The sequence below is a fragment of the Mytilus californianus genome, unplaced genomic scaffold, assembly GCF_021869535.1.
Source record: "Mytilus californianus isolate M0D057914Y unplaced genomic scaffold, xbMytCali1.0.p SCAF_1, whole genome shotgun sequence".
Lineage (NCBI taxonomy): Eukaryota > Metazoa > Mollusca > Bivalvia > Mytilida > Mytilidae > Mytilus > Mytilus californianus.
The window spans coordinates 11734226-11751553 of record NW_026262581.1 but is presented as its reverse complement, the minus strand read 5'-3'; the positions used below and the strand labels follow the sequence as shown (position 1 = coordinate 11751553).

At 29.5% G+C, this 17328-nt stretch overlaps 1 protein-coding gene across 2 annotated transcripts in view; it reads left to right on the top strand.

The window, feature by feature from the left end:
- The window catches only part of LOC127700280 (coiled-coil domain-containing protein 178-like), a 34263-nt gene that overhangs the window by 6761 nt on the left and 10174 nt on the right, over positions 1–17328 (top strand). The window contains exons 7-15 of one of the 2 annotated variants that reach the window (XM_052203727.1): positions 1038–1188; positions 2394–2463; positions 3208–3350; positions 5372–5525; positions 6020–6115; positions 7249–7385; positions 11011–11194; positions 15643–15774; positions 16191–16310. In XM_052203727.1, coding sequence (XP_052059687.1) covers positions 1038–1188; positions 2394–2463; positions 3208–3350; positions 5372–5525; positions 6020–6115; positions 7249–7385; positions 11011–11194; positions 15643–15774; positions 16191–16310 — 1187 coding nt within the window. The remainder of the gene's footprint in view (positions 1–1037; positions 1189–2393; positions 2464–3207; positions 3351–5371; positions 5526–6019; positions 6116–7248; positions 7386–11010; positions 11195–15642; positions 15775–16190; positions 16311–17328) is intronic. The other variant, XM_052203805.1, reaches the window with a different exon arrangement.

The following is a 17328-nucleotide window of genomic DNA, read 5'->3' as shown; positions in this document are numbered from 1 at the left end:
TTTGTATAGATTATGCATGGAAACTCCTATTTTGTGTGATGAAAAGAAAACTAAACCATAGAATTTAAAGATAAAATATGAGAAGACAACTCTAATAATGTGCTTTTAGAAAATAAAAATTAGAATTGGGGTCACCGGAATTGTTTGCTGGCTACAAAACAAAACAGGTAAATTCATAGCACATTAAATGGAAAAGTTGGAAAAAATTGAATCAAACAAAAAATATTCTGTAGTTGTAACAATGGTAAAAATATTATAAAACAAATTGTTTTCTTCATTTATTTGAAAATTTTATAAATGAATTACATTCATCTCTCGAATTTTCCCATTTCATTAAAGATCTAGACTGATTGTTTCCTTTATGTTACAATCCAAGATGGCGGAAGACACCTGATCTACCTTGAATTGTAATTTCATGTGGTGAACCAACACCTGGTGTGGTAGGGTATATTCTGGGTGCAAATTTAAGGTATTCATAGTTGTCTTTCACGGGGTAATAAACTAATTGAAGACAACAACACCCTCAATTACAGTAGACTTATTTGTTGACCCTAATGATGAATTAGTTTAATTTTAATGTACAATAATAATTGAAGAAAGGATATTGGATGGAATTTGCATATATTAATGGATTAAAAAACACAGATTTAAATTTTTTTGACTAAAGTAACATTTTTTTATATATAAAAATGAGGCAGATTTACAAGTAAATAGATTTTTTAGGTGTTATTGATTCATGTTATACTTTAGATTATTCACTGTTATGGCATACATGGTAAACTTAAAATAAGTTTCATGATATATTTTTTAAATTATTTACAAATATATTTTTTTCAATAAAAAAAAAAGATCAGTGTTAATAAACGGAAGAACAGAAGTTCAAATATAGATCCTGATATATTAATAGATGGAGTTGTGGTAAACATCAATGAAATAGCAACCTAACAACACAAAGCAAAAATACATATTTTTCTTAGTATATGTTCTTTAGAAAAGGACAACCTTTTACACATTAGACATTTTGTGAATTATTTCAGAGCACGAAGCATGCATCATGGACTTGAATGAACTAACATGGCATGTTTCCTACAGTAGTAGAACAGAGAAAAGAATACATCAGAGAACTCATACTGCTGAAGTTAATAACCAAAGATTAAATGAAGAAATATCTTTTGTACAGAGACACATGTAAGTACATGCAAGTAAGATAATGCAAAAGTAGTGGTCTTTTTCAGTGAATATGATTTTTCTGGTGCCGTCAAAAGTATACAAAGTATTGGCCCAGAAATAATTTATTATAAAACACATATCAATATATTTGTATAATAAACTGCATTTTTTTTACAGAAAATTATGTCTTGACAAACATAGATAAACTCTAGATATCACATAACTAGTAGGACACATATGCATATCACGTATACTGGCCCTTTATAATACCGTATAGACCCCTTTAAAATTTGTGAGCATACTTTGAATATACGAATGACTGAATAAAACTGTACAATATTCAAAACTATGCATTTGTAATGTAATCAACAACAAAAAATTATGCAATCGACCCCTTCCTCTCCATATTGTGGTGGAGAGGGAATAAGGTTGCAATTATATATATGTGCTAAGTTATGTAATAAGGTCCAGATTTAAGTAATTGAAAGTCAAAGAAAGTGTTACTATTTCAGTTCCCTCATCTTTATTAGTACCTAATATCCATGCAAAAACTGGGTAATCTTGACATGATTTTCTCTGGTTTAGTCAAAATTGCAATTATTTTTAGAATCTGTAAATAGATATAATGTGAGTTAAATTTTGTGTAAATGGTAAGATCTAAGCAACTTCTAGTCATAGAGGAATATGGAATATATTAACTTTGTTTACACACATCTTTGATAGTGACACAGGTCTTTGAAAAAAAAGATTTCCTAACTTATTTAACAAAGAAAATAAATGAAGTTTTACATTTAGTTCATTTTATAAAGAATAAGTCATAGAGGAATGATATTTTGCCAGGCAGCACATTTTGGATAGTAACCAATGACCTACACTGTTTGCATAAATTGTTTACATTTTATTACACCTCAGTTATCATTTTCTATATAAAATAAGTACACAATATTTTCACTATTTTTCAAACTGCAAACGAACTATTTAAACGGTCAATAGTTTCCAACTATTTGCTCTCGATGAAACTATTTGATGCAAGGGTCATTATATTTCGTGGAATTTCAACTGCATCTACGGGATTGGCTAACAGGTTTTTAACAATTCATACAGGACTATCGGAATTCATCTCAATTATTAATGTCAATTCCCGAGTCATTCGAACATACACACATATTTGAAAAAAATACAGTGTTGAACTAGTATACATAAAAGATTTTATCTATTTATAGACCTCTAGTAAAAGAAAAGTTACAGTTAGAGATACAGGCAATGGAAAGTATCAAGAATGCACAGTCAAAGGTAAGTTAGCAAAACATACTTTAGTCTGTTTGAAGTAGTTAGTACATAAAACTGCATTTTAAAAAGGAGTAGGGCCACAAAGGCCTTAATTTGGCCCTAAAATTGAACTTTGTAATATCATATGTAAAAAACCTATAATTATGATATTACATTTTCTGTTTGTTTTAAATATATTGACAGCTTGCTTCAAAAGTATGATATTTTGCAGGATTTTAGCCAGATTGACTGTTTTTATGCATTTGCAAGTTCTATTTCCTTCTAAAAAACATTGGCCACTTCATTCAAAAAAAAATTAGATTTACAAAGATCTGTATGGATCACATACACATCCTAACAATAAATCATGGTGGTCCTTGCATGTGGCCATAGTTGTTTGAATAAAAAACTATGAAAATTTATCCATAAACAAGTCTAAATTATGATTTCTTCATAAGTGTGCACAATAATGACACCATTAGTGTTCTAGTGCCTCAAAACTTATTGATTTTGTATTTGTCAGATATTTTTAAATATTATGTCATCAGATGTTTTTTGTTATTACTGAAGTTAACTTCAACTGAATTATAGGGCCAATATTGACCCTTCATGAACCTACTCCATTTGATAAATGATAGTCTTAGTTAAGAAAACTATATAAAGAAATGGTGGTTACTAACAGAAATCAAGTCTGCAATGTAAATTATACTATATTGGATATAGAGGCTCAAAATAATTTTGATTATAGTTTCTCTTTTTATCTTCTAGACTTATGTAGAATTAGATAATACTCAAAAGAGAAGGCATAAAACAGAAGCAAAGTCCAATGATGCTGTGGAAAAAGCTACTACAGAAAGAAATCATATAAAACGAGAACTTGATGTAGTTAAAGAATCATTGGATAAAATAAGGTTTGTACTGCTGTATAATCTCATTCTACATATTTAAAGCAAGGAGTATATAAGAATAAAGCTTGTCATTTGCTAGTTTGTTAGCTTTGAAAGGGAATCATCTAAAGAAATTGGATATCATCAGGACTTTACACTGTGATAGTATTCCTTTTTTTCTCAAAAAGTTCAATATTAAAGAGTTTGGATTTTTATACCCCACTTAGGGGCATTATGTTTTTCGGTCTGTGTGTCTGTTCGTTCGTCCGTCCATCCGTCTGTCTGTCCGGCTTCAGGTTAAAGTTTTTGGTCAAGGTACTTTTTGATGAAGTTGAAGTCTAATCAACTTGAAACTTAGTACACATGTTCCCTATGATATGATCTTTCTAATTTTAATGCCAAATTAGAGTTTTGACCCCAATTTCACGGTCCACTGAACATAGAAAATAATAGTGCGAGTGGGGCATCCGTGTACTATGGACACATCCTTGTTTATAGACAGATTTTGGTACTTCTTTGATAGTGATTTTCCCATAAAATGATTTTAACCATTTAAACTTTGACTCCAAAGTTTACCATTGTATTTTTGTCGAGCCTTCGACTTTAGTCGAAAAAGCGAGACATAGTGATCCTACATTCCGTCGGCGGCGGCGTCCACAAATATTCACTCTGTGGTTAAAGATTTTGAAATTTTAATAACTTTCTTAAACTATCCTTGATTTCTACCAAACTTGGACAGAAGCTTGTTTATGATCATAAGATAGTATCCAGAAGTAAATTTTGTAAAAATAAAATTCCATTTTTTCCGTATTTTACTTATAAATGGACTTAGTTTTTCTACTGGGAAATATTACATTCACTCTGTGGTTAAAGTTTTTAAAATTTTAATAACTTTCTTAAACTATCCTGGGTTTGTACCAAACTTGGACAGAAGATTGTTTATGATCATAAGATAGTATCTAGAAGTAAATTTTGTAAAAAAATAAATCCATTTTTTCCTTATTTTACTTTTAAATGGACTTAGATTTTCTGCCAGGAAACAACACATTCACTCTGTGGTTAAAGTTCTTAAAATTTTAATAACTTTCTTATACTATTTTGGATTTGTACCAAACTTGGACAGAAGCTTGTTTATGATCAAAAGCTAGTATCTAGAAGGAAATTTTGTAAAAAAATAAATCCATTTTTTCCGTATTTTACTTTTAAATGGACTTCGATTTTTTGCCAGGAAACAACATATTTACTCTGTGGTTAAAGTTTTTAAAATTTTAATAACTTTCTTATACTATCCTGGATTTCTACCAAACTTGGGCAGAAGCTTGTTTATGATCAAATGCTAGTATCTAGAAGGAAATTTTGTTTTCTTCCAGTTAACATTACATTCAGTCTGCAGTTAAAGTTTTTAAACATTTATTAGATTCATAAACTATCCTGGATTTTTACCAAACTTGGACAGAAGCTTCTTTCAATCAAAAGATAGTATCAAGAGGAATATTTTTATTGATTTACTTCCTCATTTTTGTTGAGCCTGCGATTAACAGAAAAAGTAGGCGAGACACTGGGTTCTGTGGAACCCTTACGAGTTTTTATAACAACATGTCCAACCAGATTTTGTGCTATTTTTTTTTTTCTTCTCAAAAGCAATTCACAACATATCTTCTTGCATAATAGTTCAAGTTGATAAAACAAAACAACATTAGTACAAAGCATTTCTATAATATTATAATTTTATTTTATATAACCTGCATTTCACTCTGCTTCACTATTTTTTTTCAAGCCATTACTACATTGGCACATGGATGAAAGTCATAAAAAATAACCTTTGAGAGGGGAAAGGTTATAAAAATATGGAATACTGCATAAAGATTTTTTGAAAAGATAAATAATTCTGATAATCCGATGATTGTAAATTTTTCTTGGAGGCTATCAGACATCTGGTTAGAAACAAAGACAATTTGTTTGAACAAACAAGATTTTGCTCCCAAAACGAACAAGGGAGACAACTATTATCAACAGCAATCAATACAAAGACCTTTTTTTTTCAGTGATGATTATGCTCAGTCCAGATTGACATATGATACATACATCAAACAGATCAATGACATCAAAGCCAAACTTATCGCAAATGATATGGAAATTAAAGTCCTTCATGTCAAAAATGAAAATGCTAAAGTTGCTGAGGAAATGAAGGCCAAACAGGTAAAAATAATGGAAATATTTCAGTGTATTTTGAATGTGTTTTAATTTTCAATTTGATAAAAAAATGAATAATGTTTATATGATCTTATATGCAATGACAATATGGTATTGGTTTGTTGACAACAACATTGTCATTCGTATATGGATACTGGTTTTTCATGGAAAAACTTTTGTTCTGTTAAACCAGTCCTTGTGAGATTTCAAAACATTTTGTTTCCTTTCATGATACGAATGCTTGTTTAGATTTTGGAATTCTGGTCCAATCATTTTTTAAAAAGGATAACAGGCGTGATTTCATATATTTATATGTAAAAGAAGGAGAGTTGAAGTTATTTTTTAATCCTCATGCTCTATCAATGACATAGATCACTAAATATATTTTGAGTTAAGTCTAATTTAAATTTTCTTGTATAGTGTTAAGGCCTGTTTGCAAAGGTACAATCTGTTTGTAATATGTATAAAAGGTTAAAAGTCAGCAAATTAATGATTTACAGGTTAGGGAACTACAAACACAGATCACGGAAGCTGAATTTGAACATGATCGACTTGATAATGAAAATTTACAGTTACAGAGTGAACTGGATACTAGAGTAAGTAGTTGTATAGCTCTCAATGGTAAAGATAGGTTAATGAAATAAGTCTACTTCAAGTTTATCATTTATATCCCAAGAAGAAATGTCAGGGAAATCAGTCACTCCACTAAAAATAGATCATCATGAACATTTGCACTATTCTAGAAATAAAACTACAAAAACAATTCTGCACTATATGATTTTTTAACGCAGAGAAAAGAAATACAGTACAAAATATATGTATGCCCCTGCTGTGATGGAGCAGTCACCGGAGGGGGCATTAAGTGTTACCCTTGACAGTTTGTATGTCCATACGTACATCTAAAGTGGTTTATGTTCCCTTACTTTAGTATGCCTCAACCAAATGCTATGAAGGTGTGGATGGTGTCACTTTTACTGTTCTAAAGTTATGCCTCTTTACAAATGGAAAAATTGATGAATTTTCGTTTCAGTTCTCTAACTTAAGTTTGCCTCAACCAAATGTTATGAAACTTATACACAATGCTTTTTACCACAAAACTCAGATTAAGTTCGAATTGTGGTGGTGTCACTTTTACCGTTCTTGAGTTATGTCCCTATAAAACTTTATATGCAAGCGGGGGCATCATCTGTGTCCCATGGACACATTCTACATTTTTTTGTATATGAACTAGTGTTCAGGACATGAATCTTCTGATGTATTAAAAATAAGTCACAATGATCTGTAATTAGATATCAATATTAAAAGACTTGAATATGAGTAAAAGAGGATGTGGGGGAATATTCTCTAAATGCTCTGAAAATGAAAAGAAAGCTTTGATTAGTGATTCGTGCAACAAGCAATTATGTATCATCAATTTATTGTTACAAAGTTTGTTGACAGATTTACATGTATCATATATGGACTAAGGCACATTTTTTTAACTTATACTATAATGCACTGTTTTATTTTTAAAAAATATGGTATTAAGATAAAAACACTTTAACATTTCTTATCATGTCAAGGAATTAAAAACCAATCAAAGTCCCAGTATTGCCTAGAGACTTCATATATTAGAAAATGTTACCATCAATAGTTGCAATGTTCAAATTTGTTTCTGTTATTCTTGTTTGCTTCCTTCAAATGTGAATAAGACAGACTTTTTTATATTTTTTATATGTTGACATTGTAGAAACATAAAATGAACAAACGAATATCAGAGTTAGAAAGAGGAGCCAATGTTAGAGATGCTAGGCTAAGAAACATCACATTAAAGAATAAAGAGGCTGAAATGGAAGTCCAGGATTATATGGATAAAATCAGTGACTGGTAGGCTTAAGTAATGTCTTTCAAATTGAAAAATGATTTGTTTGAAATCCAAGTTTATCCATCAGCTTCTTTTAAATTGAAGACTGATTTGTTTGAAAACCAAGCATATCCATCAGTCAGTGTGGTACAGAATTATTTTAAGTTGCTAAGCCCTGCAAAGGGTAATAACAGTGTCACAATGTTTGGTGTTTATAGTTGCCCAACCAACTCTTTTTTTTTATTTGTTTGATGGGATATCAATTTATTACTAAAACTTTTTTTTTATGAAGATTATGAAAATGAAAAAAATGCCAGTTATATCAGTCTTGCTAAAGCAAGATAATTTTTTTTATCTGTTACAACTGCCAATATTAAATAAAATGATATAAGATTTTGATGACAAAAACTTTCAACTGGACTTCAGCTGTGCATAGTACTTTACATGATAAAATACATAACGATTATAATCTCTAACAAAGGACATTTTTTTCTCAACTTTGTTTGATCCACATTTCATCTGATTGGAAACAGAACAGATTTTTATCTTGGCCTTTGAAGATTGTCTGAATGTTTTCAATGTTTTCAATATTTTCAAATTTTTAATATCTGATTTAATGATGCTAACAAAAAAGAAAAAAATTAAGAAAAACAATTCCACAAATGTTTTAAAAATATTCAGGGATTTTTTTATTAAAAATATTGATGAAATTAATGAACTGAAATATCATAAATTGAAAAATTTTCCAATCAAAGGATAGAAGCGTAAGTAGATGTGTGACTTAAGTAAGATCTCTTACTTGTTTATTTAGATTCTTAAGGGTTCTGTACCATAATGAAAAAGATTGGAACATAAGAGATTATGAGCATTGGCAGATTTCACTTTACCATAACAAAATAGATTCACATGTATTAACATTCTGTAGAAAATGTTTCAATTTTTTTCAGGAAATCCCAAGTTTACAGAAATCATGAACTTTTTACTTACATCCTGGTCTTTTTAGGGGTCATTGGGTCAATTATGGTACAGCTTCCTTACTAGGATAATTTCAACAAGAGTTATAGTTAAATAGTTTATATTTAGTAATGAACGAATTTAGAATATGTACACATCTTTCAAAATAAGAAAAGCCAAAGTTCATATAAGTGGTGCATTTGTTCTTAAAATTAGAAAATTAAAAAATATTGCAAAACAAAATATCATCAGATGTTCACAAGACATCTGCTATCAGTAGTAATATGTAAATTTTGTCTTGATATTACTTTAGTCTTCAAAACGTCACAATTTAAATCTACAAATACTAATGTAATTTCCTTAAATGACACCGTCTCAATGATAGTTTGATTAAGGCATCAATCTTACCGTATAAGATATGTTCAATACAGCAATGTTGATCTTTGTAAAACTGCTCATATTGAAAGTAGACCAACACTGTGTAAAACAACCAGCTTTCTTTAGATATGACCATCAAGTCATGTTTATAAGGTCACAGTGATGTAAAAAAATGGCAGCACTGCACTAAAGAGATTGAACTAGATGATCCATTTTTTGATACAGGGCTAGACGCAATATAGCCTTTTTGTGCTGATGCTGCATAAAGCAACCATCAATCAATCAATCAACTACAGGGGCCAAATAATGATTCTTATTATACGTTATCCTCTGTTAACCAACAATTGATCAAAATAGATTCATCAAATAATGTGAATGCCAAAGTACTGATAAAAAAACAAATTAATGTATGTAGGATGTCAAATAGCTGTAGAATGGTTTATTTTTTAATGTAAGTTTAAAACTGATGACCATTTCAGTTGTAGCATTTTCTATTATATTTTTAGAATTTATTACAATCTTTCTGAAAAACTTAAATTTTATTTGCTAGCCGTCTGATTTTTATTTTCGGTTGCCATAAGAAATCAAATGCTGTAGAATACATTTTTTTTCCTTAGAGGTAATTTAGTATGGATGATTCTTTAATGCAATGACCCCATCTGACTTTCATTGCAAAAATGAAAAATAAAAATATCTCAAATATTTTTGGTCTTTTAACAATTGTAGAACATAATATATACAGTAATCAAAAGTCATAATGACTTTAGTCACTGAAACATGTGTCAACATTTTAGACATAATGACGGTTGGTCAAAGCATGGAAGTAATATTTAAAAGGAATAACAACGTCGTCACTTCTAAGGTTTCATCTGCGTTACCGCCCATCTTTCAATAACCTGTTAATTGGTTTAATATCTGGCATGGAAGTTGATTCTCCGCATGTGATCGATCAAATCACTGACACTTTTCGGTCATTTTCGTGTTCACGGAAAACTACGAACAGACAAGTTTTTGTCGTATATACGTGCGAAGTAACCCCAATAGTCCATTCGTTACATTCCGTTGATGTACGCTGCCGAATATAGTCATTCGGTCAATTTTTATTTTAGTCCGATTTTCCTATTTCTGGTTAGTTCGATCTTTATAGTACCGACAGCTATCACATATGAAATTGGAGAACAAGGCTGGGTCATTTTCAATTTTAACATTTACCGACAGTTAAAAAGCCATTACCGTAAGTTAAGAAGATGATTGTACAAAAATACGTTTGGACCCCCTTTTATTAAATACGAATAATCTAAGTCTTTCGTGTATTAGTCAATTCAAATATTCACAATTCTAAACGGTTCTATCCTTTAATTTATAGTCCTTGATACATAAACTAATTCGTGTAAAAATAAATTTGCCGTAAGACAGATAGCGTCAAGCTCATTTTGTCGGTTTGTTTTAATTTTTGCTTTAGCTTGTTATATTAATACAAGTATTCCACAATAAACACTTTTTAAAAAAATATATGTTTACGAACATATTATCCCTATTTTAGCTGTCCAGTTTCAATAATGTAATCAATGACATTTATGACATATACATAAATTTAGAATACTTCTCGATAAACTTTGCACATTTCAACAGTAAAAAAATCTATGTCTAGATTTGTCTACATTATTTTGTTAAAAATCATGTGAAACCTGATCGATTCATCGATATTTAACTGTTTTACTCGGGATCCGCTTTTAATCGGAAAATACTTTTAGAACAGTTTAAAACAAACGGTAAAAAGCAAAAATATGCTAAATTAAATACAATTTTCCTTGCTAAACTGTTGTAGGTTGAACAATTCTCGTCCGTTTTTCAAGTTTTTTACATCATACGACTTCTTTCTGAAGGTAGAGGTTTTATATGATACAGTGCAACCTTCTTATTAATAAACCTCGGATTTCATACAGGTGCTTTATAATTACCGTACTCGATAAAATCACGTGACTGATAAGAAATTCCAGATACCATTTTACAACCGCAGTATCACAGATAGTAACCAAAGGGGTCTTGCCGCTGAGACTATAATTGGATAAAATCATGTGACTTTAGTATAGAGCTCTGCAGGCTGTTAATACATGCTAATTAGTCGGTGTTATTCCTTTTAAATATTACTTCCATGGTCAAAGGAAAACAATTTTTCCCATTTTAATGATTATTCTTGTGCATTGTTTTGTTGCATTTTATTTCATTCCTTAAGAAAAAAAGTCCCAATTAATTTTTTTTTAAACAAAATTGATAAACCTGAAATATTCATAATCACCTTTTTTTTTCTGACAGCCAAAGACAGAAGGTGGCTGATGAGAAGAACATCTCTCGTATCCACAAAGAACAAGCAAGGTTACAACAACAAATGGCTGTGACAGAGGATGAATATAAAAAAATATCAATCATTAACTCTGCTGTTAGAGATCAGTTGTTAGGGGAACAGGAAAAAGCATTTAAAATGGAGGAATCGCTCAAGGTATACAAATCATACTATTTATCCTTCTATAGATATTTTCCTCTGGACAAGACTGTTGTTAAAATTGTAATTCAATACATACAATGTATATTTTTTGTGCAGTATTAGTTTGTCGTGAAATCTTTTTATATATATGCATGATAACTTTTTATAAAAGTTCTAAATAGTTTTTCAACATATATATGTATGACTACAGTTCTTGTAATAAGCTCTGACAATTTCTCTGTAGAATTCTATTATTTATTTTAAACCGATTTGATAACTTTTAAATTAAACTGTAAAATGATAAGAGACAGTAAGGGTCTTATTTGGTCCAAAACATGACTTTTTTTCCAAATGAAAGAGGTAATGAAACAGCTGTTATCATAAGATTAAAACAACTTATTTAAAAAAAAGAAAAGAATATTCACATTCTTTTAACTGTCATTACAACAAAATGACATAGAAATAGAAGTAAGTACAAAAGTACATTTTTTGTCTATTTTTACACCTATTGGGTTGTAAAGTTACTTCCACATTTGAGAAACAACTGTATATTTGGTATTAAAGATTATGCTTTGTTTAGGTGGATACATCTTATTTTGAAGAATAAAATGTTGTAATGTTTGATCTTGTCCCATATACAGAAGCAATTTCCCAACTTTGCAATTTTCGGAAAAGTACAGGAATACCGAAAATATTTGGCAACTTTCAAAAAAAATTAATGAGGTATTGACACTATTGTTAATGCATTAGTAACTATTTTTGTTTATTTTAAGTATATTTTTTTTATCTTCTACTAAATTTGGTTTCTAAAGTTAGGCCTTATTTTGACCTTAATATTTTACTAGTAGAATAGAAATTTACTTATAAAGTACTGAATTGTACATCATTTTGCCTATTTAGCAAGCACAGCAGAAAGAGAATATGATATCCTATAATTTTTTACTGTAGCTATTTTTAGAAGCAAATTTATTCCATTTACAACTAGCCTTTACAACAAAGCTATATAGTGTCAGTTGCACATGAATTATTGCTTTGTTCATAGTTACAAGCATTATAGCTGATCAGCATAAAAAAAAATTAAGATCTTTTCTTGAGTTCAGTTTTCTAAAAAATTATTTGTATTATATAATACACTTACCATTTTGTTTGTACCTAGATTTTTTTCTCTTGCCAGCTTAAAGGACATGGTACAAAGCACATGAATGCATGATACATAGCTTCTGAAGATGTTTCTATTTAAAGAATGTGAACTAAGAAAATAAGCATTAACTGTATTCAATATTTCAATAACTTCAGCCTTCTAACAATACATTACAAATACATATTTTTTTTAAGTAAATCCCATGAGAAGTAAATAACCACACTAAACATGCATTGAAAGATAAGGTCATACTGAAAAAAATTGAGTAACATGGAGGTCACAGGAATTATACATTATTCATATGATACATAACTGTTTTAGCAGAAATATATCATAAAAAAATTATGTTACCATAATATTCTCCCTACTTATGATATAATCAGTTAGATGAAAGTTTACCTACGGTATATATATTTATCATCCCTGTATGTTCTTTTCACTATACTCATTAGCTTCATCAGGTTTTTTTGGCAATATTCTATAAAAATCAATTTATAATGTTATTATTATTAATTTTATTTTCTGGAACTTATAGGGTTAGTTTAGAAATATTATATTGTTCTAAAGAACAAACTGTTCAGACACAAGTTTCTCAACTTAAAAACGTCTTCTTTAACCTATGGGGTTGACTAGCCCATGAAGGAAAACCTACCAGTCATATAGAAATTTTTTACAATCAATATATGTTTAGATATCATTTTCAGTATTTTAAAAGCTTGCTATTATATTTCATGTTGAAAAGATATGATTTTTTCCAGGGAAAAGGTTTTTACAGGAGTTGAAGGCAATTTACAACATTTTTAAAGATAATTGGTTTAAAAAAGGGATTTATTACTATCCAATTCATGATACTAAATGCCTTCTATATTCCCTGTAGAAATATTTCTGGAAAAGTCAAACAGCACAAAGGCACACATTTTTAATTTTATATTTTAATACATATATACAACAGCATAGAAGGGTATGTATGACCAGATCTGCTTCAAATATAGCCTTTCAAATTTTTAACACTCTTTTATTTCAGAACTTTTTTTAAAAAAACACATATTTGTAAATTTTTTTTTTAGAAATGACGAATATAATTTAATAGAAGTGAATTAATTTAGATTTTATATCCACTGCTTTTATTTATTATGTGATATGTTTAAAGTTAGACATCTTAGTAACTACAGATATATTAGATTTATTCATTTTACAATAGAAGTGTAAAGTTTAAGTTTAATACTGATTTTCTTTCATCTATGCATGATAAAATCTGCTTTTAGTCAAAGAATAAAATGATGTTTGTTTGCCTCATCTTGACCACTGATAGTTTGTAATAACTGTCTTTATTCAATAGTTATTTTTGCTTTCTGAGTTTTCTTTTGAGTAAGAAAAAGGTTGGTCTAGCATTGGCAAATAGATTTATTTAAATGATGATATTGATATGTATCTAAATATACAACTCTCTTTTTCTTTATGCCTTTCTGTATTGTAAATCTATAATCCCAACCAAAGAATGTTGCTGAATCCTTATACTTATCTGCATATTCTTCATATTAAATATCTGGTTAACAGAAAGAAAACTGTTACCTGTAATCTTTAGATAACTCAACAAAATTTATAGAATAATATTTTAACAAAGCAATTTTCTGTAAAAGTTTTTTAATATGAAAGTAAGTTGAAAGTTTCAATCTGTACATCATTGAAATTTTAAAATTTTAGTTTTAACATCCAGTCTTGTCAGTTTGAGAGGGATCGTTTCCTAAGGTATAAAGATTAAAAGTGATGATGTACTGGTCATGATGTTCTTGTTGGTCTTGTTTCTTTTGAAACTCCTGTTTTTCCTAAAATTTCACAAAGAGTTTTAGAGTCAAATAATGTGAAAAAATACCACTTATTTATTGTTTCTTCAGTTACCAAAAGCAAATAAGTATATGACTTCAAATATATATGTATACATGTGGATAACAAGAGAAGTCTATTTAAACAGAGATATTTTACAAAATATAAGGTATTATTATGATAGGTGTTTATCAGGAGGATGATTTGTTTATCCCAGTTAGTTTAAACATATTTTATTGTTTTAAAATGACAAATGGATCAGACTCAAGTTTTACAACTAATCCCAGTTGTTGACAATTCTTATTGAAAGTCTTGATCTCCACATGGCCTCTCTCTATTGTTTATGTCCTTCTGTCCAAAAATGTTCAACTAAGAATTCTCAGAAATGACCATTAATTTTATATTAAATGGCAGCAAAGATTTTCCTAGTCATCACCAGGGGTTGAATTTTAGACATTAGAAATGACACGAAAAAGTGTATAAATGCTAAAAATTACTCTTAGTCTGATTTTGACTGTTTCCCGTTCTTCTTGAATTTGACAGATTTATGCTTCAGCTTTACTATTCTAAGAACCTGACACCAGTTGTTTGTTCTTCTAGATCTTGAATTTGACAGATTTATTCCTAAGCTATACTCTTCTAAGAACCTGACATCAGTTGTCATTGTTTTGCTGACTTTCTTCCATTTCAGTTTATTACTACACACCCTTTTTCTGTGCAGTTTTACACATATATTATAAACAGTTGACATTTGTGTGATCATCTTTGCTAGTGACAGTTTGTCTCATGTAATAAGACGGGTTCAGTTTTACAATCTTTTTGATAAAGATCTCTCTACATATATATGGTATCAGTTATTAAGTTCTATATCTTGGCCAACAACCATGTATAACTTGTTATACTCTAGGGTAGTACCATTTTTTTTGTTACTGAATAATAATACATGTAATTAGATACACAAAAATAGCAGATTAAAGGTTTTGAAATATCTTATATTATTTTAAATTTTACAATTCAGTGTAATTTTATATGTGATTTCATGTGAATATTTTAAAAATTACTCCATGTAAAGGATTAGCGATTTAATGTCTATGTTCCATATGTTATGATGTTTCAGAAATAATGGAAGGTAAATAGTTTTCAGGAAAAAAAATGATCTAGAACAGTTTATACAATTAAACTTACTATTTCAGGAAACCATTTTTATTCAAAACACTTTTAATTGAGAAACTGCTTTTAGTTTTGCTGTTTTTTTACAAAGAACATTATATGCCAAATACATTAAATCATTACTGCTATAGATAGACCTTTTCCAATTGTAAATGATTCTTAGTATCATTAAAGTTAGTTAATTATAACTTTGCCATTATAATTTGCACTATTCCCTTACATGGTATTAACAATATCATGCACTGCTTTACACATTATTAATCATTCAACTAAAAAAAGATCTTGTGTATAAAAACTATATAAATTGTGTGTACACTGTGTATTTTAGGCTACTGCTGAAACACTAAGGAGACAAGTGAAGGATGAACTACACACTAAATCTGTCCTTGTAGCCAGGATTAATTCTGATTCCACTGATCTAGTCAAGTATAAGAAAGACACAACACAAAAGAGAGATAAGGTAAAATATTGCTTTCTTTGTATGCAGTATTTGAATGTCAGGAAATACTGGAAAAACTTGTTTTTAAAATATTTTCTTCTTTTCCCATTTCTAAAATGATATTTTTTATTATGGATAATAATTCCATTACAAAATGCAGAATTAGATTTCAAAAAGACAAAAATTTCGCACATCCCCTCAGACAGTGAACAAGTGATGAAATAATCTTGAGAATCAGCATTTAACCAGACTTGATAGTTACATTGCTCAGTCAGCATTAGTGATAATTTACATTATGTTTTAAACCTGACCTTGCACATGTAAAATTTCATCAATAAGTCTGAATACTACTTCTTTCCTAGGAACATAATTGTTACGATAGTCTTATACCTGTATTATTGAACTTAAAACTGACAGTGTTAGCATGACACTTTTAGTTCAGGAGAAGAAAAGTTTTAGAGGAGATAGCATCTAGCTCTGAGGAAAGTGATGAGGAGGAAGAGGAGGTTGATGAAATTCAAAAACAAATTGATTCAATGAATAATGAGGCAGCTAAAGTAGGAAAAAATGCTGATCTGTGTTTTAATTATGACAAACTGTATTACTGTGATCAGGCGTTTGTGTTATAACATTGGCTGTATTATTGGGCAGTTTTCAGTAATTGTGTTATAACTATGTCTGTCTGTATTATTGGGATGGGCAAGTTGTGGGTAGATGTGTTCTAACAATGCCTAGCTGTATAACCAGTATTTAGATTTATCTGCTGTTAGGAAATTTTATAAGATGTCCTTGTCTGTGTTTTAACAATTGTATGTTTTGTCAAGTGTGAAAACAGTAGCAGTTTTATAGAAAGACTTGAGATTGATTGATTGTTTAGAATATTATTATGCTTCCCATAAAAAATTTGGGAGCATTAAGTAATTGCTCTGTCTGAAACAAACGGTTTCCAGATGATAACTGAGTATCTCTTGCTTCATCTGGAGAAAATGTATAATGATAGAATATAAAAGGAGGGGGAAAAGCCTATTGATTTTGAGGGTCAAAGGTCAAGGTCATTGTTACCAAAAATAAAATTTTAAGAATAACGGTTTCTGGATGGTAACTTAAGTTTCCTTTGTTTGAGAAGAGAAGATTCCTTATGATTTTGGGGTCAAAGGTTAAGGTCACTGTTTCTAAAAATAGAAGAAAAAACTATTGGGTTCCAGATGGTAATTTGAGTTTCCCTTACTTGATTGCACTGAAACTTGTACAGATGGAAGGTATAGGGAATGGAACGAAGCCTATTGATATTGGGGTCAAAGGTCAAGGTCACTGTTATTAAAAGAAATATATTTAAAGTTAGTTTCGTGATTGTATCCCACCATGAATTGTAGCACATTTATACAGGCGAAAAATAAGCAATAATAGAACATGTTTATTTGTCCCTCTGAGCATACTAATATTTTAAACTATAAAATAGAATTGTTTTTTCTCAATAAATGTGCAGTTTGTGAAGCATTAGTTGGCATTGCCAGCTTTTTACTTGTTATACATGTGTATGTGTGAATTGTTGTTATGTTTGATAAGATTCAGGTT